This window comes from Panulirus ornatus, chromosome 23 (genome assembly GCF_036320965.1).
Source record: "Panulirus ornatus isolate Po-2019 chromosome 23, ASM3632096v1, whole genome shotgun sequence".
NCBI lineage: Eukaryota > Metazoa > Arthropoda > Malacostraca > Decapoda > Palinuridae > Panulirus > Panulirus ornatus.
In genome coordinates this window covers 9751575-9779548 of record NC_092246.1, presented here as the reverse complement: position 1 = coordinate 9779548, position 27974 = coordinate 9751575, and the positions used below count along the sequence as shown (strand labels likewise).

Here is a 27974-nt window from a genome sequence, read left to right as displayed (position 1 = left end):
GTTAATAAAAACTGTAGGGGACAGAGCAGAACCTTGAGGGACACTGCAGTTGACAGAGGAAGGGGGAGAGGCTGATCCATCAACAAACACAGACACAGATCAGCCAGAGAGGAAGCTGGATACGAGGGAGCAAAGTGAGGGAGGTAAACCAAAAGAGGAGAGTTTAAACATGAGACCCCAGTGCCATGCCCTGTCAAAAGTTTTGGATATATCAAGGGCACCTACATAGGATTCCCCAAAATCTTTCAGGGATGATGACCAGACATTAGTAAGAAAGGATATCACTAAGGGATCAGAGAGATGACTATGAGATTCAAGATGTTTGAAGTTACAGGAGTCGAGAAGGGTCACTTTCAGTAATGTGGTGCTGCAGTAAAGAAGTACTATTGAAGTAAAACTAAAAATATTGGCATTAATCAGTGAAGCAATGCTGTACTCACCAACATAGATTATGATGTGTGCCTTATGGTCTTGTAACACAGGTGAAAATGAAGTGAAGCCTCCACTATAACTTTATCTCTGTCATAGTCACAGTGTTGTCTAATTCTAGGTCCATCTATAATATTAATTTTCTGCTGACTACTTACTTCATGCAGTTCTTTGTACTGCTTCCTAATATATTTCTCAATGCTCTTGGATTTTTTTTCATAAAAGATTACATTATCTTTCCTGATAAAGTCCTGCACCTGAAAAAAGGAAGAAGCATGGGACTTCAATAGTGTAACCAAAAGTGATTATAGATGCTTGAAGATCACCAGCTTTAGTCACCAACTCTTTCAGACTTTTGAAAGATTATCTTTGGCTGAATCCTGATGTAAAGTTGGAGTAATTGGATACCTGGGAGTTTAATATAATCAGACTTTTTCTGTATATGAAATATTCCCTCCTACTAAATAATGAATGATCCTATGTGTAAATAAACATGGACAGCAAAATATCACATGAACAGAGTAAAGACAATGAAAGACCTGCAGACTGATACAATTTTTATTCAAAAGATGAAATATTTCTTATTGTATAAAAAAAATGAAAGTCCTCATAGGAATTAATACGGTCAAAATTCAGGGTAATGCCTTCCTCTGATGTTCATTGACTGTGCTGAGTAAAAATGGCTCTCTTTGTTATTACAGTTTTATCTAGGAATAATTATAGGACAGAATAGAATATTTCCAAAAGTTGACAGTTAGTAAGGCAAAACATTAAAACTCCACCTCCTCATACCATCCTCTGAGAAAGGACATTCTTGCATATGGACCAGAAGCATTTCAGGTTTTCAAAAGATCAGTTCTTCACATACAGTTTTATCTAGGAATAATTATAGGATAGAATAGAAATTTCCAACAGTTGACAGTTAGTAAGGCATAACATTAAAACTCCACCTCATACCATCCTCTAAGAAAGGACATTCTTGCATATGAACCAGAAGCATTTCAGGTTTTCAAAAGATCAGTTCTTCACATACCGAAGTCAGAGTGAATCTTTTATAACTATGCCACTCTTTATGTATAAGGGCATTATAAAACTTATAATGAATTGCAAATATTATGACCATGTGAACCTTAACACTAATTGTGGAGATGTCATTGTTTTCTTGTGTTAAACATCAAAACTTAAATGTGAACAACTCTGTGTTTATGTAAATACTCATGAAAATTAGTCATGAAAGAGCAAATCAGACTTGAATCATAAAGGAAAAATCTCAGTCATCCAGACAGTGCCATTCCCAAGGAAACTATTTAGTGCCAGTTGTGAGATGATTTGGGGAACAAATTAAAAGTTTTTGGTGCCTCAGATTTTAGACTTGATTCTAGGTATATTCAGGCCACTGAATATAACCATTTCCTTCTAGCAGCTCTAGTTCTACTATACACATTCATCGAATGGGGAAATTCTATTTCTGATTTTGTAAAAAGGGCATACTTAAGCTATTTTAAAATACAATTAGGTGACCAAGACAAGACATGGGCTCCACACATTACTTGTAAAACTTGTGTTGAGCACCTGTGGCTGTGGACTAATGGCAAGAGGAAATGTCTTAAGTGTGGCATACCAGTGGTCTGGAGAGAACAGAGGAACCACTGAGATGACTGTTACTTCTGTTTGGTTAACATAAAGGGTATTAATGGACGTAATCGGAGTGAATGGACGTATCCTGACCTAGAGATGGCAAAATGACCTGTTGCACACTCAGATGAAATACCTGTCCCATCATTCACTCATCTGGAAGAGCTCCCTAAAGATGAATCCTCTACTTCTGCTGTAGACAGTACTTGTCGGGAAAGTGACTGATTTTGAAGGGACCTCATCAGTAGCAGAAGATTTTGGTCAACCAGAGCTCAATGACCTCATTAGGGAGCTAAATCTCTTGAAGAAATCAGCAAAATTGTTGGCATCCAGGCTAGCAGAAAAGAACTTAAAGCAACTGGGAACCAAAATCACATATGTACTGTCATAATAGAAAAATGGATTTACTGCCCTTCTCGAAGGAAAATGATTTCGTTTTTTGCAACGATGTTCAAGGCTTGCTGATGAAAATGGGTATATCAAAATATGTACCAAGTGAATGGCAGTTATTCATAAATAGTTCTAAGCAGAGCTTAAAATGTGTTTCTACACAATGGCAACAAATATGGATCAATCCCAATTGGTCACTCAACTAAGATGACTGAACAGCAGGAAACAATTGCCCTGGTCTTACATTAGATATTATACCACGATCATCAATGGCTAATTTGTGTGGATCTTAAGATGGTGACTTTTCTCCTGGGTCAGCAGAGTAGATACACCAAGTATCCCTGCTTTATCTGTCTCTGGGATAGTGAAGCTAGGGATGAGCACTGGATGAGAAAACATGGTGATTGGAGAAAAGAAAGTAATCGCAGAACCCCTGGTTGACGGAGATAAGATCATTTTACCACCACTGCACATCAGACTAGGTCTAATGAAACAGTTCTCAAATCTTGGTGGAATCGTTCACCCCATCCCTCACTTAGGTCACCAAGGTTGTCTGGGAAATGATCCAAGTAGCACTTTGATGCTCATTTTACAGCCAAGTTGACAGAAAGAAGAGAGCATGTTCTCCACTAGTTCAAAGTAGTTATCTGCTTTATGGTTCCCAAGAAAATTCCTTACAACCAGAGTTGAACGAAAACCATGCATCTGCCTCAGCATTGTTCAAATGAATCTTGGAAACGTGGGTATTTCGTGATTTCCTGATATGCAGCCCATTAAAAAATACCTGCCTTCTTTCTCCATGCTCAATGCTGGAAATTTTCTGCATATTTAGTCAAAGCAGTCCCCCTCTTTGGGGGACTGCTTTGACTACATATGCAGAAAGGCAGATATTTTTGATGGGCTGCATGTCAGGATGGAAAGAAGGATGTGCAATTGTGTTTTCACTAAGATTATGGGAGGGTGTTGCAAAGCATGGAAGGAATCGATCAAGAACAGTGTGGCTGAAAGGAAAGATTGTCATGAGTATGTATGGGTATGTGTATTTACACCTGTGAATATGAAGACTGTGCACGGTGAGGATGAAATGAAGCACTTCTGGATAAATTTCAGCAACTGTATAAATGATTTTGAGTAGGAGAGAAAGGTAGATGAAATTGGTGATATTTATTGTAAATGTGAAAGTGAGATATGATAAAATTGGTGAGACAGTTGGTAAATGGGGAGTGCATGCAGTAAATGACGATGGAAGTTACCTTTTGGATGTCTGGGCTGAGAAGGGTTTATCCCTTGCAAACACCTTTTTTCAGCATGAAATGATCTACAGGTATACATGGATAAGAAATGATGGAAGAGAACAACAAAAGGGGTTTGATTGGCCATGTGGATGAACAGTTGAGAAAGGCTGTGTAGGATGCAAGAGTTATGAGAAGATTCTTTTGAGACTGACCATTTTGCAGTAATTGTGGGAGTGAGGAAGTGAAAGTGGATGTATGGTGTAAGGAAGAATGGAGAGATAAAAGTTTGGAAAGCAAGATGAATCAGAAAGAAAACAAGAAGGCATATGAATGAAAGAAGGGTGACTGAAAGTGTAGTAAATGTAGGAATGCAGTCATGTGTGAATGACGTACTTAAAATGTTTAGAGAAAGACTTAAAGATTGTGGAATTAGTATTAGGTTGTGAAATATATGAATAAAAAGGGAAATGCATGGTGGACAGATGAGATTAGAAATGGTGTGGAGGAGAAGAAAAAGACATATGTTAGATTGCTTGAAAGGAATGTACCAGTGGAAGTTCAGAAAAGGAGGGAAAAATACAAGATATGTAAGTTTAATGTTAAGAAAGCAATAGAGGTAAGCAAAGAAAGAGTAGATAAAGAATTTGGAAGAAAGATGACTAAAAAGTTTAGAGAAAATATGAAATTATACTGGAAAGTGAAAAAGGAAAGAGGTGGATGCACATGCATGAGTGGAAATGTTGATGTGAGAAGTAAGGTAGGGGAGTTGCTGAATCAAAAGGAGGACATGAAAAGAAGATGGAAAGATGAGTGTGGGAGAAGGTGAGGAAGCAGGGTATGATGGAAGTGAATGATACAAGTGGAGGGGCCTGTAGCAATTAGGTAGGTAAAAAGGACAATAATGAGGTTGAAGGTAGGAAAGACACTTGAGGTAGATGGGATTATGTCTGAAATGTTGAAGGAGAAAGTGTGATAAGAGTGGATACATTTGGTATGTAATTTAGCTAGCAAGCAGATGGTTATGCCTGGGGATTGGGTGAAAGCTAATAATATTCCTTTTTTCATAGGAAAAGGTACTAGGATGTATGTAGCATTTATAGGGGAATACATCTGTTAAGTACACCATGAAAAGCGTATGCAAGAGTGTTGATTGACAGAGCAATGGAAGTGAGTGAAAACCGAATAAGTGTGGAGCATGGTGGAAAGATAGGGGATGTGCGGATCAGATTTTTGAGGTGAAAATGACCGTGGAAGAGTATTTAGCGAAAGGTAAGAAACTATTTGCAGCTTTTATGAATCTGGAGAAAGTGTACAAGTCATGTGGAGTGCTTTATGGGATGAATTAAGATTATATGGGGTGGGGCACAACTGTTGGATGGTGTGAAAGCCTTCTATAGAATCATAAATGCATGCGTAAGAGTAGAAGAATTGAGTGAAAATGTTGGTATACACTACATGCGGATGTAAGGCAGGGCTGTACGATGTCACCATGGCTTTAGAACATATGTATGGATGGAGTCATACGAGAAGTGAAGGTAGAACTAAGGAAAGTGGGTGCAGAGATAGATTGTGGCAGTGATGTATTGTAGCTAGTGACAAGCCTGTTTGTGGATGATACTGAGTTTGCTGAGAGTGGATTTGCAAAAGGTTGTGTGTTTTCTGATGTGTGTAAGTGTAGATGATTGAAGGTAAATATGAGTAAAAGTAAAGTAATGATGCTTGAAAGGAAACAGAGCAAAAGTATAGATTTTGTAAAACCCTAAAGAGTGAAAGAAGACAGTGTACTAAACTGCTATAGATATGGGGGGGGGGGGGGGGAGAAACACTGGAAGATGTGGAAGAATTTAAGTATTTAGGAGCTATCTTGGATAAGTTGAGAGAGAGAGAGAGAGAGAGAGAGAGAGAGAGAGAGAGAGAGAGAGAGAGAGAGAGAGAGAGAGAGAGAAGTGAAGTGAAGTGAAGAAAGGATTAAGGGACAGATTAGTCCTTCCAACCCTGACCTATGCTGCCATTAACATGGACAAGGAAAGAGTCAGAGAGGTCAAGAATCCAGGCTGTGAAAACGAGCTATTTGAGAGGAGCATGTGGTTTGACTAGATGGAATGAAGAAAGAAATGAGGAGGTGTATGAGATATTTGGTATAGCAGGAATGCAAAGGGAATGAATAGTAGTGAGAGAGCAGGCAAAACATAATACTTTGAGGTAGTTTGGGTATGTGGAAATAATGCACTATAGGTAGTTTACAAAGAAAATGTATGATAGTACCATTAAAGGGGTTGGTGTGAGAGGAAGACCACCTGTAACATGGGGAAATAGAAGAAGACCACCTGTAACATGGGGAAATAGAGTGGAAGAGTACTGGAGGGAGTGAATGGGGAAATAGAATGGAAGAGTACTGGAGGGAATGAAACGGTGAGAATTCGTGGAAAGGTGTATGCAAGGGAGGTATGGAAGGACAGGGATAAGGGGAGACTCTTCGCTGTAGCCATCCTCTTGAAGGGAACAGGCATTAGAGAAATAGACAGAAAAAAGGAAGCCAAGAAACTGAATAAGGTTTCAAGGATAGGCAGGTTGCTAATATTCTGAGGAAAGTGAATGGATAAAGTATAAAAACAGTGTTTTGAAACAATACTTTTTGCAAGAATACATGATTTAGTGTATTCTAATGCTTGAAAAATGGGTAAACTGGCAGAATAGCACTGAAACTATTCAAGATTTGAATGTGGAATCAGGAGAAAGGATAGAGGTAGAAATCCGGATATCAGATATGTAATACAATTATTTGACTGGTGTATAAAGTAAATATGAAATTCTACATAGTTATTTTACAAGCAAGTTGAAAGGATGAATGTGGAATTGCATATGAAGAAATGAATGAATATGAAATGGCAGGAAGAAGTCAACTTGGAGACAGTTAAAATGATTTATGTGAAAATGTGGATAAGCGAGACATTAGTATGAAAGAGTCTGTGAGATGTTCAAAGAAATTCAACTAAGCCCAGTCTTCTGGGTAGTGGAAAAGAGCACAGTGAATCATAATTAAAATACATTTTGCATGGATTTATTAGTGGGACAAGAAATGCTTTGAGACATGTATGGGGACACAATTCCACAGAAAACTACAGCATAGTTCATAATTTCAAGGCCCTGACTGGGTGGTCACTTCAGATGCTGTTGGTTATGGCCCTTGCTGTAACAGATTCCTTACTTATATCTGTACACCACCATTTTTCCTTAATAGCTTGGGATCTTGTCTTTTCCTTCATAATTGTTTGCTGTTTCCTTTGGTAATGAGGTAGCACCAGTAATAGATGAAGAAAAGGCTTCACTCAATCACATCCATCCCCTATCGGTCACGTGTAATGCACTAACTACAGCCACTTATCCACAGCCAGGTCCCACAGACCTTCCCATGGTTTACTGCAACTGCTTCATATACATTAAACTTTGAATCACAAGCTGTTATTTTATTCAACTTACAGTTCATGTGGGTGTGGTCTTTACACATGAAGGTTGATTGTTTATTCATTACAGTTCATTGGTTATCATAATGGCATGTAAACAACAAATGAGTTATTTGCATAGTTGAAGTCCAGATGAAGGCTTGGTATTTATGTATATCGTACCATTGAAGAGGGAGTTAATAAATATTTCCTCCTTCTATACAAGTTTCAGTACAATGGAATGGGACAGGATAGACATGATGACAATTAATTAAATTCTGTGAGGTAGGTTGATTTCATAAGGAATAAAGTAAGAGAGAGATGTTGCAGTAGGTACAGTTTGAAAGAGATGATCTGAATGTGTTCAAATGGTTCACACATGGAGAGGATAAGCAAAGACTGATTAAGATGATCTGTGTGAGGAGGGGAGACCACAAAAGGTTGGAGTAAAAGAGGCTCTGGGGTACCAGAGTCTGAACATTAAGGAGGGTGAGAGGTATACCTGGAACTGAATTGATTGATGTGGCATAACAGGGTAATGAGCTGAACCATGGCATATGTAGATGGTATTCTCTGTTCCTGAAGCTACTTTGCCAAAACAAGAGAAGCAGATGTGTATAAAATATATAACATTCAATTTTCAAGGCTTTACTGAAACACAATAATTAATTTAGCTTACAACTTGAAGGGAAATTTAGGACAACTCAAATGGCAAAAATAAAACTGCCAATTGGATCACATTCACTCTTGGGTAAAAACCTCTTTTTTCAGTGACAATACCCTTTTTCAAGCACTAAAGATATGTGATTTTACTGGCCACAGCATAAAAAGTTTGTCAGTTTACCATCAGAGGTCATAAGACAGCTAACCCCTTAGGAATCACTGCTCATAAATTCAGTTTGAAATAGAAAAAATTTACAAGTTTTATTTATACTTGTATTTGCTTCAAGGAATTCTTTTTATAAACTACATGTGAAGTTGCAAATAATTTTCTTCCATGACTGAGTATTAGTAATGGCAGGGTCTTGGCCAATTACTTGCTCTGACTGCTTGGAACCCATTGTTGGATACAACTTCCTGTTATCTGACTCCACACTATGATGTCTAACAACAATCTAAATCTAAAAGAATGGACAATAAAAAAACTACCAACATCAGAATATGCCATGCAACTGTGTAAAGAATGTTAAAAAACATGAAAAATGGAGCATCAAGATAAAATTCATATATGGACTTGAAGTTTAACTGAAAAGCTTCTTCAAGGAAATAAAAATGTGATAATGATCCTGTGGCATTAACGTTACAAAGGAATTCAGACAGCAACAGATGTTTGTGATAGTGGAAGATAACAGAAACTGACAGATCTATGGTGAAAGGTAAAAGGCATACAGATAATTCAAAAAGTTGCCTATAAACTGTTAGTAATACTAAGGATGTGCAAATAATGTAAATCATGGACTTGAAGCAAAATATTTATCATTTCCTAAATATAGCACTGCTTTTCAACCACTTTTATTGGTAAATAATTCCATTTGTTAACAATTGTTTAAAAAAAAGTACTTTGACTCCTCATTTGGGGTAAAACATTTTCCTATGAGTTTGTGACCATTACTACAAGTAAAATCAGATGAATCAAGTCTTAAGCAGCTTGTCAGCTTAAAATTATCAAAGCTTTGATAGTACTGAGTACTTCTATTAGATCATGCCTTAACCTTCTTTTTTCTAAGCAAATTAGATTTAAGTCATTTAGTCATCTCTCATAGGATTTGTTTCTCAGCCCAGGCATCATCTTAATAGCTCTACACTGCACTTTTCCTCTTTTTTTATCTTTTTTATTTTTAGGTAGGGTGACCAAACTGAACACAATATTCTAAGGTGGGGACAAACAAACTGTAAAGAGAATGCATGATTTCCTTAAATTCGAAAGGCCCTACCTATGAATCCAAGAATTCAGTTTGCTCTTTTCACTGCCTCTGTGTACTGCTTACTCATTTTATAATGCCCCAAGAGTTTTGCTTCATTTACCTTTTGCAGTCCTACAGAATTTATACTGTAGCTTGCCTACAAGGGAGCAGAAGATAGGAAATTTCTGTATGTTGTTAGTAAACTCATCAAAAATTCACTAAGACATAATTATAAGGCCATGTATCTGGTTTAATATAAGCCACCCTTTGTCCAAAGATACAGGGTGAGATTTGGACATATTTCATGCAAAAAAAAGCTTGGACCTCTATATACACAACACCCCCAAAGTAGATCCTCTACTTTGAAAAACAGGCAGGGGAAAGTATGGATGAGCCATGTTGCTTGTTGATGTTTTATCTGGATGCATGTCAGAATATATGTAACACATATGACGTACACGGATACTGACATACATAAGGTAGCTTATACCCATCACATCATTTCTCACACCTTCATCAAAAGGCAGCTTTCTAAGAGAGAGGTTAGCTTAGTCCAGTTCCTGACATAACTGAATAATCATCCTGTAGATGAAGGTAGTAAATGACAACCTGCTACTAATGCTCCAGCACTGAACCAAAGGTTTATGGACTAAGAGTGAAGGGCATACTGCTGTGCCAAGAATCCCCTTGAATTACAAAAAAATATGTACATATTCTCCAACCATCTACTCCCTAAAATTATGAAAATATAGGAAGAACACTCCATACACTTCATTCAATAATGCACTATATATGACAGAAAAAGATACATACAATGTGTTATAAATTTCATTTTGATTTTTTCTACATGATCTGATGGCCAAGACTCACCAACAATACAACATATCCAAAAACTTTTACAGCATGATTAAATCCACATTTTGTTAACAATATTAATGAAACTCCTATGACAATTTATGGATATTCAGAAATAGCAAACACCCATACATTAAAAAAGGTTAATTCCTTCACACATTATCTTTGATAATTCTAGTTCAAATGTTTACAACTCATGTTTTGGAATAATATATGTTGATTCTCTCTGAAATTATTTCAGTTTTCTTGAGCCATGGCAGAACCTCCATAATACGAAATTAATCCAAGGAAATAATTTCTAAGTTGGGACAAAGAATAAAAAACAAGTCATACTACCGTATGGATGAAATTCATACAAAATTTTCACCAAGATTTTTTTACATAATAAATAAAATGAAATGGCATATAAGGAAAATGTTAACATATGCAAAACTTGGCACAGCAATTCAATAAATTGAAAAGCTTTATGAACCCCTCCTTGAATACATAACTGGAGGAAGGTTGCTTTAAGTGGCTTTTAGTTGATATCTGTCTCATAATATCCACGAATTTATAAACAGAATTCATGAAATAAAAAAAAATTAAAATTTCTTTACAATAGAGCATGTGGAAGGAATCTATGAAAACCAAACATTAATTCAAAAGACTGTTTCACAAGTTCACAATAATCTAAATTTAAAAGTTCTTTACTTAAAAAGGACACAATACCAATCATTATCCACAATCACAACTCTTCCAAAGTTCCTTGAACTAAGTGTTCTGATGGACTGCAAGTTCCATAACTTTCTTACTTTTCTTACTTACTACTTAATACTTACTACTTACTTACTTTTCTTACTTACTAGCCACTGTATACTTTAGCTCTACAGTATAGACTGTTTGTGACATGCATGAAAAAAGTGGTTGAAGTGGCCAGCTGGTGAGTGAGATGGGCATGTAATAGGTGACAAAGTCTGTGCAGAGTTGCTAAGTGTGCATTTTGATTACAGGGCCTATTGTTGTTTTGTTAAAATGGATATGTTTACAGTTACGATCATTGAATTATATTATGAATACATTCACATATAAGCTAACAGATTTCAAGCTCAGTTAGTAATGCATTGAGAGCAGCTATTTGGAGGATGAGGGTATATGATGACTAAAAACTCGAAGCTAGGTTGCTAAATGCTCATGGAGTTATTTGTATTCCTTCTAAAAAGTAATAAAGTTTTATAGAAAACAAAAATAATAATGCATGTATACAAATAATAGAAATGGCAAATTTTCATAATCTTTTTGATTTTTCAAGTTCAAAGTAAAAAAAAAAAAAAAATTCATTCTCCCACTCTGGCGCCATTACGACATGTCTTTCTAAAAGTAATTATTCAACTCAAGGACCTGTTTTATGGGATTCCTACAAGTTCAATGTTGCACTTCTCTCAAGGACAAGAAGTTTGACAAAAATTGTACTCCTTTTCATCCAATGAAAATGATACAGCCTTAACAAAGGTAACTTTCCCTTGCAATGTCACTGCAAAATGTAATGTGCTAAGTTTACTACAGCTCATTCTGTCTAACTTTTATTATATAAAGTGTTACTAAACATTAGTTTGAAGAACATGGTGTAATCCCAAAAATCACCCTGAGAAAGTGAATCTGATTTCATGACAAAGACAGTGTCATGGTGTAGTGAATCTATCTTCCATTTGAATTTGTAATGTATCCCCAAAGAATGATCTAGAGGGAGGAAAATGTAAACTGTGTACAAGGAAATGGAATGTAATACAATTTGTTACTCATTCTATGTACAAAAAATCACTTGTGCCATGCTTAGCAATAACCACTCATAGCAATGAGCAACATAAATCAAAACTATGATTATCTTTATTATTTTTTTTTCTTATACTTTGTCGCTGTCTCCCGTGTTAGCGAGGTAGCGCACGGGAACAGATGAAAGAATGGCCTAACCCACCCACATACACATGTATATACATACAAGTCCACACATGCACATATACATACCTATACATTTCAACGTATACATCAATATACATACACAGACATATACATATATACACACGTACATAATTCATACTTGCTGCCTTTATTCATTCCCGTCGCCACCCCGCCACACGTGAAATGACAACCCCCGCACGTGCACAAGGTAGCACTAGAAAAAAACAACAAAGGTCACATTCATTCACTCTCAGTCTCTAGCTGTCATGTATGCTGCACCAAAACCACAGCTCCCTTTCCTCATCCAGGCCCCACAAAACTTTCCATGGTTTACCCCAGATGCTTCACATGCCCTGGTTCAATCCATTGACAGCACGTCGACCGCGGTATGCCACATCGTTCCAATTCACTCTCTTCCTTACAGCCTTTCACCCTCCTGCATGTTCAGGCCCTGATCACTCAAAATCTTTTTCACTCCATCTTTCCACCTCCAATTTGGTCTCCCACTTCTCATTCCCTCCACCTCTGACACATATATCCTCTTTGTCAATCTTTCCTCACTCATTCTTTACATGTGACCAAACCATTTAAATACATCCTGTTCTGCTTTCTCAACCACACTCTTTTTATTACCACACATCCCTCTTTCCCTTTCATTACTTTCTCGATCAAACCACCTCACACCACATATTGTCCTCAAACCTCTCATTTCCAACACATCCACCCTCCTCCACATAACCCTATCTATAGCCCATGCCTCGCAACCATATAACATTGTTGGAACCCCTATTCCCTCATACATACCCATTTTTGCTTTCCGAGATAGTTTTCACCTTCCATACATTTTTCAATGCTCCCAGAACTTTTGCCCCCTCCCCCACCCTGTGACTCACTTCCACTTCCATGGTTCCATCTGCTGCCAAATCCACTCCCAGATATCTAAAACACTTCACCTCCTCCACTTTATCTATATCTCTGAAGCCTGTTTCCAACTGGAACTACCTCAAGGGGTTGGTCATGGCAATAGTCTCTCCATAACTAGCAAAACTCCAGTACAACTTCTTATCCTTTATTGCCTTACCCTTAACAGGCCACTTGCAAAGGGTAACTCTAATGCAATGATTGCAGAGGCTTCTACCTAATTTTCCTTGTGACTACTTCTATGCTCCTACCTATGCTCCTGCTTAATGCTCCTACCTACTACCTCTACCTAATGCTCCTGCCTAAATGCTCCTACCAACTACTTCTATCTATTGCTCCTACCATTTTGCCAAAAGGCAGGGCTAGTGCATAGTGCTCACTGCAGGAAAATCTACTTACAAAGAATGAGCTGTGTGAGTTAAGTGTTGTCAAGTGTTATGTATGACAAGGCATAATTGTATGCTTGTGGACAGAATGCCAGTAGTCCATGTGGTGAGGCAGAAAGAAAAGACAGCTAACTGGGTCAGGTACACGGGTATAATACAGATAATATCAATGCTGCAGCATTAATGTATTAGCAAGATGCCTTCTAAAGAAAAAAGAATCATGTCATGACATTTACATGTAGATTATTGAAAGTCTATACAGTATTTCTTAAACACATTAACTTGGAAAATTTTTGTCTATTGCATTCAAAATTACCACCAACTTTGAGAATGAGATTCCAAAATTGGCAGCTTTGTTTACCCTATGCTGCAAAAGCATACACCAGTTATCATCACCTAAACATGTGGTAGTAATGCTACATACCTTTTCTCAATTCTCTGTGAGCTATTTTCTTAGATTCTACCCTTACATTGGCATAGAGAAGGCATGTGGGTGTAATGTTGTGGAATTGAAGCATACTGCATTTGCCTTCGTGTAGAAAATGAAAATCTTCGAGGAAGTAGATAAGGGTGAATCAGTACATATTCCTAGCACTTGGTGAGTGTGACTAGGCCTAGTAGATTTTAATTCAATCTGCACTGTTGGAAGGAGGTGGAAGACATATCATTGCAATAAAGCCAGTGACTTGAAATTTTTTTTCATAATGGGAATATCCTTGTAACATTACTGAAAGGTTTTTGTTCTTTATACATATGATATCAATTAATACTACTCTGTATGTAGGTAGTGAATTTGCTTCCGCTTGACACTGAGGAAAAATATAAGTTAAATTCAAGTCTCTAGCCAAAGGAGAAAGCACTGTATTTGTAGCAAATTTTGATACAGATAAATGTTCCAATAATATTACTGTGGTTTATTTCAAAATTTGATACTACATTTTCACTGTTGAAGAGGAGACTTTTTTGGTATCATATATGGTGGTAGTAGTAGCAGTAGTATAAGTAAGTGTTAAGCAGAAACCAACCAAAGGGGTACTACAGCCTGGGTTAGGTGGAGTATTGGCAGTAGTGCAGTGACCCTAACCACAGTGGGTGTCATATTTCCATACTCTAGCTTAGTGTCACCGTTTTCCTTTTGTCGTATGGATAGCTAAAACTCAATCCATAAACACAAACCTCCTTTCTATTTTTCACTTAACACAACAAAATATAACTCACACATTTCTTTTATCTTAAATCAAAAGTTTCCGTTATCCCTGTAGATAGGGAAGTAAAAAAACTATGCATGTATCTTCTGTATGCCACAAGAGACAGCCAAAAAGGCCAGAAACTCACCTTGAAGGTTCAGGGTATGGTGTCTGAATGTGCATGGATGTGACCAATATGACAAGAAAGAAAAGAGTTTGAAGATAAGTACCAGAATGTTCTTGTTCCAAGTGAGACTACACTCAAGGGGAAAGACGAAGAATGGTTTCAGAATGTTTGAGGAGTAAAGACTGCTGGTAATATTTGGGCGAGAGCAAAGGAGTAGAGGGCAATTTGATGATGTAAGAGTTATGGGATGCATTAAAGAATGTAAGAAAATGAGTTCTAGACTGACGTGGGTGAGAATGAAAGCAGATTACAAGAAATCGACAAATGGAGTGAAGAAAAGAGGAGTCTTCAGCAATTTTCATGCAATGGATCAAGTCATAATGGTTGGAGATTTAAGAGCAAAGATGGGTTATATGGTAGTGGCACGTTAGGAGTACCTGGTGTACATGAAAATGATTACTAGCGAGATGAGTTGTGTGCTGAAATAGGATTGGTGATTGGGAATACCGAGTTTGCAAACTGGTCATTACACAAATATATATCCCGTAGAACAGGGAAGAAAGAAAGCAACTCCTACATGTAGTAAAAGTAGACTTAAAGGGGTGGGAGCATGGGGAATGGAAGTCCTTTCCCCTTATTTATTTCCAAATGAAGGAAGGGGCCAATGGAGGAATTTTACTCTACAGCTTGGTCATCTGTTCCTGACACTGTCTTGCTTGTGTGGGATATGGCGAACATGCATGAAAAAGAAAGAATTATAAGTACATGTGGGTGAATAAGGATGAAGTCAAAGAGCAACAATGGATTATGAATTAAATGACAGGAGTGCAAAGGAGAGATTGTAGGATATGAATGTGCTGAGAAGGGCAGCTGGTTGGTTGTCTGATTATTTCTCATTGGAAGTGAATGTCAACATTTTATTGGTTTTAGGAGACGATGAAATGTCATTATTGGGAAGATGATGGTGAAAGTGAGTGTGCTTGGAAAAGATATTTGAACACAGAAAATCCTAAAGACTAGTAAAATTTGATATAAGTTGACAGCAAATGAAACAAGGGGACCTAGTAGTAGAAGGTTTTTAGGGAAATGGTGCATGTGTGTGTAGTATGCAGAAGGTGGGCATAAAAGAAAATGTGAGTGGTGGGATAAGGAAGTTTAAGTTGTTAGTTAAAGAAAAAGAAATGGAGATGCTGTCCATGCAGGCCACCCACCTTCTTACATAATCCCACTAAAATCACTTGTCACTTATTTCTTCACATTTCTCATTTTACTTTTCTTCACTTATCTCACAAACTGATACATAAAGAGTTCTTTCTCATCACTTAGGTCAACAGATAATCTACTTATCTTCTGCAGGACCACAGCTCTACAATTATAATGTTGGTTTTAGGGGAACAGTGGAGAGAATTTTTATCATACCTTTATGGCAATGGAGAAGACCTTTATAGGCTACTAATAGTATAAGTCAGCTGAATATCTAAATAGAGGTAGAAAAACTTAACACATAACTGAATGTGGGCTGTCATTCTCAAATAGCACATCAAATGATGTGGACATCCACTTAAGGGTGAATCTGGTCTTTCATTTGGTAAAGAAGGTGCATTTTTCATTTTGTCAATATAGAGAATAACCTTAATACAGCAGTTAAAGGGTTAATTCAACAATATTAAAGTCTAAATATTCTCTTTTTTCAAGCAAATTTGGAGTCTATTAAAATAACCTCCATGTATCATTTACGTTACATTACAGGAAATTATATTTCGTAATGAAACGATTACTATGTCATTTAACTTAAAGAAAGTAGTGTAAGCACTACAAGCAATGATGATCACGTGGGAAATTAAGGAAGGCTTTACAGTATGATGATTGAAGGAAATAACCTTTTCAAGCTTATTACAGTACATTGATTCTAAACATTTATTGTTACCTCTTGGATTAAGGGTTAAAGGCAGAAAAAAATGCCAATTAAACTAAATGCTCCACTCAATATAACTACACTATTCAAAATTATATATGGTTAAGTATGTAAAGTGTGTATTTTGTAAGTACATAATAAAGCAATTCTATGTTAAATTATTGTATATAAAGATGCTAAAATTCAGCAAACTGACTAAAATGTTAAAAACATGCAATTTTGACATTTTATATTAAAAAGGTGGATAAAATTCGACTTAGCATACATATGGCCTTTACAGTTGCATAAAGTGGCTTCTAGTTCGAGTAACATCCAGTCCTGTTGCTAAACACAAATTACTCTGTTGATGTCACTATGAACCTGAGACTAGCAAGTACTTGTCACTCAACAGCATGTCAACTCACCTACTTAAGGGAAACAAAACAGACAAGGAAAAAAAATACTTTCAGAAAACAATACAGTTTGAGTTGAATGCATAATGAAAAAAGTAAACCAAATTAAAGCTTTTAGCACTGATTGCATCAGTTCTACAATTACAGCCTTACTCAGTGAAAATTATCTTCTGACATACTCAATATCAATGTGATAATTTTATTGTCTATTTTTTCTAAGTCGTATCTCCACATTATCATACACAAAACTGATATAAGCAATATGATTTCACAGTACAAGATATGAGTGGATTTTAAAATCATGGTTAAAAACAATGGTGAGTTATTGACATTATGAAATCCCAATGATAATTTTTCTGAGAAAGTATGATTTAATGCTAACATCTGTATGCTCCAAAATTAAATACCTATAAGACTCACCTAGTAGTGTATTGGAAGTAAGCCTTGATCATTAGGTTACTGGTAATGACATTATAATAATTTTCACAATCTGTATTTAACCAGCTGTAACCTGGAAAAAACAAACAAAAAAACTGCCACTTACCTAAATTCACAAAACAGAAAAAGAGTATACTGCTCCTTCCTAGCACTCTTTTTATCACAGAAATCATTCTTAACTTGAATGCCTGCAAAGTCTGATTTTCAAGACATTAGTGAGGTATTTGATTTCAGTTAAAAAAAAAAAAAAAAATGTATTAATCTATCACTGTAATTATATGTTCTTGTCTTCCCTATACTTATGAAAAAAGTAAACTGAAAATATATATACAAGATATTTTTAAACAATTTTGTTAGCAATAATATGCATATGAATCTCACCTGAGTATTCAAGCATAATTCAATATGATTAATGGAGTGATTTACTCTAAACCTTCAAATGACAGTAAAAAACTTTTGAACTACATATCTAAATTTCTTCAGCTCTTAAGTCAATTTAGTGATGAAAATCAGGCATTCACAAGAATTTATGTAGATTACATGACAAAGATGTAATATTACACAATCAGCTTAAAAGCTAATAATAATTTTGTCTTTATAAAACTAAAAGAATATGTTTCTATATTTGAGTATACAATTCCCATTTAATATCTCAAACTTCAAATACTGTAGTGACATAAAAGTCTATCAGTAAATTGTTTCATCATGGAAATAAATGAAATATTAATCACTAAACCTAACTTCATAAAACCTAATAATTTTCTCATTACAGTAAAAGTTATTTAGAAAAATAAACAGCAGTTATATCAGTCTGTCTTGAAGTCTTCAAGCAGATTCTAATCACAAACATAGCTACAAGAAACAACTGGACAGGATCATACCTCAACAACCGGTATCTTATTATATGCTAGAACAATACTATTAACCAACCACATACAGTGAAACCTTATCTAACTTATAAACCTTCTACGCATACAAAAGATAAATATCTAATACAATGATCACTTTTAATGACTTACAATGATACCAGTAGTAGACAATGGTAAAATTCACCATCATCTGTGTGTTTAGAACTATGGAGCAATATTTATAGGGTAAAAGTTTTCTATGTGAGCACAAATAAGCCTACAATGTACCATATTCATGAATTTATGAGCATCATACCACTTATCTGTGATTTTTCGCCTTCATAAGCATGATGGGTTTGATGTGCTGCAAAAAAGAAAGATATTCATAAACAATGAGTAAACTACAGCATTTTCATAACCAATAAAAATACCCAATCCTATGCAAAATAATGTGAAATATAACATATATACATTTTACCATACCAGTCAAATACTAAGTATCACACAGGCATTCTAAAACTTTGTGCTGTTCAATTTGCCCGTTTAGAATAAAACCCATCACTAGTGCCCAAAGCACAGTTGCTGGAAGCCATGTTATAATGATGATAGAAATGCTGTGATAATGAGTGATAATATATATAATCCAGGATACCTCAATAAAGACCATTTTAACTTAGCAACCAATAATTATTGGAAACATCAGTACATACTGCAAGCAAACACTTATTTTTCTATTCTTGATGGCATTGTAAAACATCTCAGGCAATTAGTGAGTGGCAAGTTTCACAAAAATACCAACAGTAGGTATATACCAAACAATTCAAATCACAATTGTTTTTCCTTAAATTTAAAGCAGAAAAGCATTTGTAGCATTCTTAAAGTTGATAAATTCTTGAGACATTCGTACAAAAAAAGCTGATACACTTTCAAGACATCTACACAAAAAAATTAATGCAAAGCAAAACACACACACACACTAACACACACACACAAAGAATACAACCAGGTGGCAAAAAACAGGAATCATCAAATGAGGCAAGAGAATGGACCATCCCTGCCTGTAAGACTCATGCACACTTACCATTAACTTTTCATTAGCTATTTGATATTGTTATTTTACTGTGTTACGTACAGTTAGATGCATCACACAGAATGTTCCCATGGGCTCACTATTCCCACGGGCCACTGTTAATCAGGATGTTTGAAGACGTAAGAGCTGATTTGTTGTTTGAACACACAAGAGCTGATCTGTTGCTTGAGCATGTTGTTGAATGGGTATAGACACACTCCAATATAACCCCTGCCAGTGTTACCTGAGGGAACACACTGGCCAGCCTCGTTACACTGTTCACTAGGGTGTGTCATAGTGTGTCAAAAGACTATAGCCCAGAGTACTACAGATGTACATACATATTTTTTCTAATAAATCTACAAAGGCTGCCTGATCTTCATTGAGTACCACAAACAGAGAAGACCTGATCTCCTACCTATCAACTCAACCTTACATGCCAACACTACAATGAGGCCAAGAATATTAGGTACTGGTTATGTCAAACTGAAAATAATGTATACAAATGCCCATGGATTAGTAGTGAATGGTCAAGATTTGGAATTCAAGGATCATCAAAGAGAAAGTGAACCTGATACGATCTCACTTTTTCTGTCCAGAGGAGTAAATGACAGTATCAGAGCTGCCAACCTTGTCAAAAAAAAGGCAAAAATAAGGAATCTTGCAAATCGAAACTTACAAGCACGCAGAATACACGCTGCACTTTCAACGCAGGAAATTGTGATGTCCAGAGCTCAAGCTATTATCTCCAATTTGTTTATCTGCATGTAGAGAGTCCACAATTGTTCAATTTGTAACTGAAAATTCTCTCATCTTCAGTACTACTGTCAGCAAGTGACAGGATACCACACATGATTCTGTGAAGATGTACATACTTTTCCTTATAAGAAGGCTTGTCTCTTAGTTGTGAATTAGCCACCCACAACTCATCAGCTCTTTGGTCAAGGTATACACCTTCAAGTTGATCTACCTAGTAATGAAGAAATTCAAGTTCATCTATTTGCTCTTCCATGAAGTGGAATTTCTTCACAACGTAGAGCAGTGACGCAAACTTTGCATCCATTCTCTTCCTTGGGTCAGCAACACCTGCATTCTGAATTAGCTCATTCTTCAGGGGATACTTCTTGAGCACAGTCACATATACAAACAAAATATTTCCAGACTGATATGAGGAATTCTTCCTCCTGTTTTGATGAGAATGCTTTTGTACAAGAAAGTTTGTACATCACTCCCCAAGATGAGATCCTCATCTGGTCACAGATTGCACTTTTCCCTATAACTGCACTGTTTAGGTGATGGAGAACTTGCAATGACTGAGCCTATAACTGATTTGATGATGTACCTTACGTGCTAAGGATTTGATTTTTCTAGCAAAATTTTCAGTTACTCTTCATTTGTCACTGTGAGAAAATTTACTATAGTAAATTAAATTTTACTACTTTGAAGAACAGCAATAGATGGGAGGGGGGGGACTAGTAATTTCTTATCCACTCTATACATGATAATTTTGTGCAACTTTTTGAAGCCTCAGGAAGGCCTGGATTAAGAGCAGGACTAGCCTAGTTACACAAGCTGAAGATATGATCGGACAATAAGACCAATCATGCAACAATTTGTGCAATCACTTCTGCCACAAAACAGCAGAAAATTGACCACTGTCCCATTGATGTTTTTTACACTGCATTAGTACTTGCATACACAAGTATACACTATATACTGAACAGTGCACCTCTGTGAACTTCCCATACATTACATACACAACACATGTACAATACAGGAACATATGATTAGAATGTCAAAAAGACGTATTTTACTAATAAAATTTGTAAAGCCATACTTGGTTGCTCTGCAGTATATATATATGGAAAGAGAAGGCAAAGAAAGATTAGCCCTCCTAATAAGTAAACTTTGAATTTCAGGATATAGTAGAATATGGTATACTCAAATAATTCATAATGAGAAGAGTAACTGTGGTTGAGAAGTGCATGGTCGTGCTGATATTGTATAATCCTCAGAATTTTAATTATTCAGAACAAATGTACAATGGTAGCATTGAAGAAACAATCAGGATGGTACATAGAAGTAGAAAACATGCTTTTCACTGATAAGGGCCAGTACAGATAATGGGGAATTTCAATTATAAAGAGAGTGATGGAGGAAAGATTTCATTCTCATGGTGACAGGGAATCATGGAAACACACATTCCTAGAGTGTGCAAGAAAATTTCCATTACCATGTCAGTGATCACTCTAGAATGAAATAGACTGATAAATTATTACTAGATTGTATCTTCACACGCAATAACATGGACATTGGGAATATCATATACAACACATCAACTGGAAAATGTGATCATGTCATGTTTAAGTTTGATTAAGTGGAAATGAGAAACTTTAAAGAGGAGAAATAATCAGGGATACAACACAATTGGGAAATGAAATTCATTAGCCAGGAACATAGACATTGTGGTGGAAAGTTTTGTGTAATTTACAAAAGAGAACTAGGAATCATGGTACTTATAGCCTCAATGACTGTGGGAAAGTTAAAAAGGAGGAAAGAATGGGAAATTATATGGGAGGCTATTGGTTGAGAGGGTGAAGGCAGGTACTGAGCATCAGACTGGGGGAAGAGCTGTGTGGTTTCAGAAGTGGTAGAGGATGTGTGGATCAGGTGTCTGCTTTGAAGAATGTATGTGAGAAATACTTAGAAAAGCAGATGGATTTGTATGTAGCATTTATGGATTTGGAAAAGGCATTCGACAGGGTTGGTAGAGATGCTCTGTGGAAGGCTTTAAGAGTATATGGTGTGGGAGGTAAGTTGCTAGAAGCAGTGAAAAGTTTTTACCAAGGAGGTAAGGCATGTGTACGAGTAGGAAGGGAGGAGAGTGATTGGTTCCCAGTAAATGCTGGTTTGCAGCAGGGGTGTGTAATGTCCACATGGGTGTTTGATTTCTGTATGGATGCGGTGGTTAGAGAGGTAAAAGCAAGAGTTTTAGAGAGATAGGGGAGTATGCAGTCTGTTGTGGATGAGGGGCCCTTGTGAGTCAGTTGTTGTTCACCAATGATATAGTTCTGGTGGCTGACGCTGGTGAGAAACTGTAAAGGTTGGTGGCTGTGTTTGGAGAAGTTCTCTTCACCTCTGACACATATATCCTCTTTGTCAATCTTTCTTCTCTCATTCTCTCCATATGACCAAACCATTTCAATACACTCTCTTTTGCTCTCTCAACCACTCTTTTTATTACCACACATCTCTCTTACCCTTTCATTACTTACTCGATCAAACCACCTCACACCGCATATTGTCCTCAAACATTTCATTTCGAACACATCCATCCTCCTCCACACAACCCTATGTATAACCCACACCTCGCAGCCATATAACATTGTTGGAACCACTATTCCTTCAAACACAAACACACACACACATATATATCTATTTATTTATTTATATTTTATTTTGCTTTGCCGCTGTCTCCCGCGTTAGCGAGGTAGTGCAAGGAAACAGACGAAAGAATGGCCCAACCCACCCACATACACATGTATATACATACATGTCCACACACGCAAATATACATACCTATACATCTCAATGTATACATATATATACACACACAGACATATACATATATACACATGTACATAATTCATACTGTCTACCTTTATTCATTCCCATCGCCACCTCGCCACACATGAAATAACAACCTCCTACCCCCTCATGTGTGTGTGTGTGTGTGTGTGTGTATGAGTGGATGGGCCATTCCTTGTGTTTTCTGGCGCTACCTTACTGACGTGGGAAACAGCGATTAAGTATAATAAATAAATAAATAAAAAAGGAACATCAAGAGGCTACAGGTGGTCCACTTACTGGCACTCGTAGTACAAATGTTAGTAGGGTGAAAGAATGCAATCAATTAAATTCTCTTAAAAATTCTGTACTCACGTTTATAAAATTCAGCACTGAAAACAACATCAGGGACCAAACTGTGAACTTTCTTCATTACTGTGGCTTGGTTAGTGAGGGTGCTATCATAATTCCAGATCTGCAGTAAATCATCTCGCTCCCTGACTGAAACTGTGATGCCACATACTTCATCCCCTGGAGCAAGATGGCCTTCAAACTGTTCTCCAATAGCTGCTAACAGAAGTTCCTTCCATACGCGTGACTATAAATGTAACAAGAATAAAGTGAGGTTGAATTTGAGTCTTTTAAGGAAAATATACAATAGATTTAGCAGAAATTTTATAAAGTACAGACAAAAGATTCATATTTACCGTATCTCTTTTGGATACTTTAATTCTCCATGTACCCCCATTTTGATTACCCTCATCTTCCCACATAGGGCGTCGGTCTCCACGCATCAGGTGATAAGAATAACGAAGTGACAGCTCTGCAACATCTGGTATGTGATTATACACAGACCAGAAACTTTGTACAGTTGATACGCTATATATTTTCTTCATGTTAGCTTCATATTCTGCTGCTGTGGCTCCTCTTGTAGCTCTGCAGTAAAAACAAAGCAATCATGATGCAAGAGACTACTTTTTTCATATGAAAGGCAACTTGCATGCTACATAATGAAAATTACAAGCTAGAAAATAAAGATTTATTAGAGGAATGGCTAATAAGAAGCAGAATTCAACATTCATTATTATCATTATCACTCAGCAATTGTTGATTTTTATATCTGATATTATCATCTATCTTTCAATCCATTCTCATTTCCACAATCCTCTTTGAATGATGTCTGGTGTACAAGCTAGAAAATAAATGTTTATAAGTAGAATGGTTCACAAGAAGCAGAATTTGACATTCATTATTAACATCATCATCATTATTATTATTATTAATACGATGCAGCTTCTGTTGTTTTATATGATACTAAATCATCTTTCAATCCATTCTCATTCACAAAATCACAAGAACATGAGCTTTCCACTCTTATAAAAGCACTTCTTAATTTTTCAAGTTGAATACCAATTCACACCTCTAACCTCAAAAACAAAATGTCTCTGGAGCATATGATCAAAAATTATTCCTCTACCATCCTCATCTAAAATATCTCAAGCCATACAAAACCTATTCTCTACAACTATCCATCTCTCTCTGCCTTCTATCTCCTCTCCTTCTACACTACCTATATGACATACATCTTCACCAACCTTGTATTTTCCCTCAGTTTCAGAGGATTGCCCTTGTTTGTTAATTTCTCCATCACTGCATCACAAGATACTGATGTCAAATTAAGACATGTGACAAGCTGTTATTACAAGAGCAAAAATCCAGGTGGTTGCCATTTCATGTGTGGCGGGGTGGCGATGGGAATCGATGGGGGCAGCAAGTATGAGTGTGCACATGTATATATGTTTATGTGTCTGTGTATGTATATGCATGTATACGTTGATATGTATAGGTATGTATTTGTGCATGTGTGGGTGTTTATGTACATACATGTGTATGTGGGTGGGTTGGGCCACTCTTTCATCTGTTTCCTTGCGCTACCTCGCGAATGCAGGAGACAGCGAATAAGTATAAGTTCATAGTTCATACTTGCTACCTTTATTCATTCCTGTCACCACCCTGCCACATGAAATGACAACCCCTTCCCTCTGCATGTGCACGAGGTAGCGCTAGGAAAAGACAACAGAGGCCACATTCATTCACACTCAGTCTCTAGCTGTCATGTATAATGCACCAAAACCACAGCTCCCTTTCCACATCCAGGCCCCACAAAACTTTTCATAGTTTACCCCAAGCTCTTCACATGCCCTGGTTCAATCCAACGACAGCAGGTTGACCCCGGTATACCACATTATTCCAATTCACTCTATTCCTTGCACGCCTTTCACCCTCCTGTATGTTCAGGTCCCAATCACCCAAAATCTTTTTCACTCCATCCTTCCACCTCCAATTTGGTCTCCCACTTCTCATTCTCTCCACCTCTGACACATATATCAACCACACATCTCTCTTACCCTTTCATTACTTACTTGATCAAACCACCTCACACCACATATATGTCCTCAAACATTTCATTTCCAACACATCCACCCTCCTCTGCAAAACCCTATCTATAGCCCATGCCTTGCAACCATATAACATTGTTGGAATTACTATTCCTTCAAACATACCCATTTTTGCTCTCCGAGATAACATTCTCGCCTACTTCACATTCATTCTTCAACGCTCCCAGAACCTTTGCCCCTTCCCCCTCCCCGTGATTCGCTTCCACTTCCATGGTTCCATCCACTTCTAAATTCACTCCCAGATATCTAAAACACTTCACTTCCTCCAGTTTTTCTCCATTCAAACTTACCTCCCAATTAGCCTGTCTCTCAACCCTATTGAACCCAATTACCGACTGCCGCAACCAGGATTCGAACCTATGCACTTGACCCTGGGCAACCCGTGAATGAGTCACATGGAGATGATACAAACCGTGTCGATGTCATCACATCACATTTTCACTGGTTTTGCTAAATATATCATTATACTTTAAATTTCACTGATAAAGTACTCTATATGTATGATTTATATTGATTATGATACATAGATATAACTAAGAGATAGAAATATAGCACGTTAAATTCTGTTTGATGGCAAGACTTCCATTAGTCAATATCACTGATGGTGCAGAGATTTGTCTGAGGATATAATAAGGTTAAATTTCCTTATGTATTGTTTATTTGTCATTCTGTATGAGCAAATATGTTATAAAAAGGTTGAAGTAAATTGGGTTGTACAGCAATAAAAAACAAATCGGTGAATGTCAAGAGGTTCATTTTTTAGTTTCATTTGAAATAATGTTATTTGATGTGTCCTACCTCATGAAGTGCAGGATGTATATTCAAAATGATCTTTGTGTCATCAAAAACCCCAAAATAATCCTTTCATTCAATTTTTTGCAGGTAAGTTTTGAAATTGCAGAGAAATGACGTATGTTAATGATCTTTCGGACGATAGATATGAACAGTTTCCTCCAAATGTATATCACATCCAGCAGCCAGAGGTAAGCTCAAGACTAATAATGGCATATTTTTCAAACAAGATAATGAAAAAGGTAAATATATGAAAGTATGGAAAGTTAGATAAAGCTTTCAATGGCTCTGGTGATTTTCTGATACCTTCCCTTACCTCTATAACCTCTCACCCCCATATTTTCCCTGATTTTCATTTCACAGCCCTCCCAATACCAAGTTATTCATTGTCATGGCATTGCTATAACAATAATAGTAAAACCTACCCCCTCCAGATCTTGTTCTGCTCTCATTAAAGTACTTTAAGATTACAAAACAGTACAATAACATTCCATAGTCTCAATAACTCTATCCCTAATCTCAGTAACTGCACTACTCCATCTTTTTTTCCCCATACAATGTATTCCCACTGTGAGAGGTTATTATATTCCAATGTTATATTTGTGGCAGTGTTAAATTAAAATTTTACCAATATGGAGGAAAACAAATAAAAAGAATTATGTTCAAGTTTTATCCTGCCACTTTACTAATGGTGGAAACTTAACAGAATTTCGTACTGAATGAATGGATTCATGATGAAGAAAGAATTAAGACCTGGAGTGTGACTGAGATCAAAATTATTTTTAAATAATAAGTTAATAATCAGAAGGACTATGAGTGAAGACGTGATTTTTGTCATCTCCGGCATATCATAATGGAAGAAGGTGAAGGCTGCGATTGTAGTTCTGATCCATGGTGCCTATTTAAGCACAAAGATATGTTTCCTTTCTTGAGGCACATGAGTTAACTGTTAACAAAGTACCCCACTGTAGTGCTATGGTGATTTTTTAAAGACAAAAATGCTGCTTTACTGCTATGGCAAGACATGCGATGACTGAGGCAACACATAGCATAGATTCAAGTGAAGCGTATTATGTACGTAATTTGAATTTTTTTTTACTCTATAAATTTAAAATGATCTATAAGCAAGTGCCAGGTGAAGGTATGCCTTCAGCTGCCTACAGTCATTTGAAAAAGTCCATGCACTGTGTGTGAAGGCACTCACTAATTACTTTTAGTTGATAAATTTTGAACAAAGTGGTACCAATTCATTCATTACACTGAACATATTATACAGTGCTTTTAACCCACAACTTTCCTCTAATTCAAAACCCTGCCAAGTTTGTGAGAACTTAAAATTGTGGGATTAAGGAAGTGTTACATATAAAATCCGACCCACTATATCAACTCTAGACTTTATGTAATTCACTGATACCACTTTCTTCAGTATCTACTAACCAGACAACGCACATTCTGTTTTTCGCTAAGTGATAAGTGACAGACTTTCATCTAGGTATCAGTTATCAACCATGAAGATCTTCCATGAGAAATCAGTTATAACTTCCTTACGGTAATTGCATTTCAAAATTACCACATAGCACTAGAGAAGGGGCCAGCCCAGGTCATATGACCTTGACGACTCACTTATCAATCCAAAAGGTCCAGTGGGTGTCGAGGGGCACCCCATTCGTCTCGTCTTGCCCTAGGGTAGCATAGGCGTCTGGGTGTAAGGCAGGCGAAGAGGCTACGTCCTCAACACTCCCATTTTTCACCTCACCACCTGGGATAGGGATGGATGCCATTATATTATACCACCCCCACGATAGGAGACGGCGAATGACCTTTCACAAAAAAAAACTGGGTGAAGACACACCCAGCAACGCCGTTAGGTTATGCCTGACTTGAACAGAACACAACACACCAGCAAACGTCAACTTCTGTTGCGGACGCACTCTTAAATATTCCGTTCTAATTTTGTGTCATAGCGTATCAAACCTTTCTATTTAATTATAACAGTAAAGAAATCTTATATAAAGTTCCTAACGAGCTCATTACAGAAGGCTTATCA

At 36.7% G+C, this 27974-nt stretch overlaps 2 protein-coding genes across 8 annotated transcripts in view; one reads left to right on the top strand and one right to left on the bottom strand.

Annotated features, from left to right (window-relative positions):
• Positions 1-26591, top strand: part of LOC139756800 (uncharacterized) — a 75869-nt gene extending 49278 nt beyond the window's left edge. For 4 of the 6 annotated variants that reach the window (XR_011714440.1, XR_011714442.1, XR_011714444.1 and 1 more), the window contains exon 16: positions 26018-26590. The gene's annotated coding sequence lies outside the window, so the exon portion shown is untranslated. Of the gene's footprint in view, positions 1-23149; positions 23288-26017 lie in introns of those variants that run through there. The other 2 variants (XR_011714445.1, XR_011714441.1) reach the window with 2 other exon arrangements.
• On the bottom strand, positions 974-27974 carry LOC139756801 (eukaryotic translation initiation factor 4E type 3-like). 2 transcript variants are annotated; one of them, XR_011714446.1, is made up of 5 exons: positions 27551-27974; positions 23384-23612; positions 23052-23274; positions 6017-18404; positions 5563-5986 (listed from the first exon to the last, which is right to left on the bottom strand). XR_011714446.1 is itself a non-coding variant. In XM_071676605.1 (4 exons), exons 1-4 carry the CDS (start codon positions 27706-27708, stop codon positions 18334-18336), a joined length of 681 nt encoding a protein of 226 aa, XP_071532706.1. In that variant the 5' UTR covers positions 27709-27974; the 3' UTR covers positions 974-18333. The 2 variants fall into 2 exon arrangements, 1 of the variants encoding a protein (XP_071532706.1); XM_071676605.1 differs by having other exon boundaries at positions 974-18404.

Coding starts and splice junctions, on each gene's coding strand:
- LOC139756801 (XM_071676605.1), bottom strand. CDS start 27,708: ATGGCATCCATCCCTATCCCAGGTGGTGAGGTGAAAAATGGGAGTGTT. Junction 23,613..27,550: donor TGGACCTTTTGGATTGATAA/GTGAGTCGTCAA, acceptor TTTTTACTGCAG/AGCTACAAGAGGAGCCACAG. Junction 23,275..23,383: donor AAGTATCCAAAAGAGATACG/GTAAATATGAAT, acceptor TTACATTTATAG/TCACGCGTATGGAAGGAACT.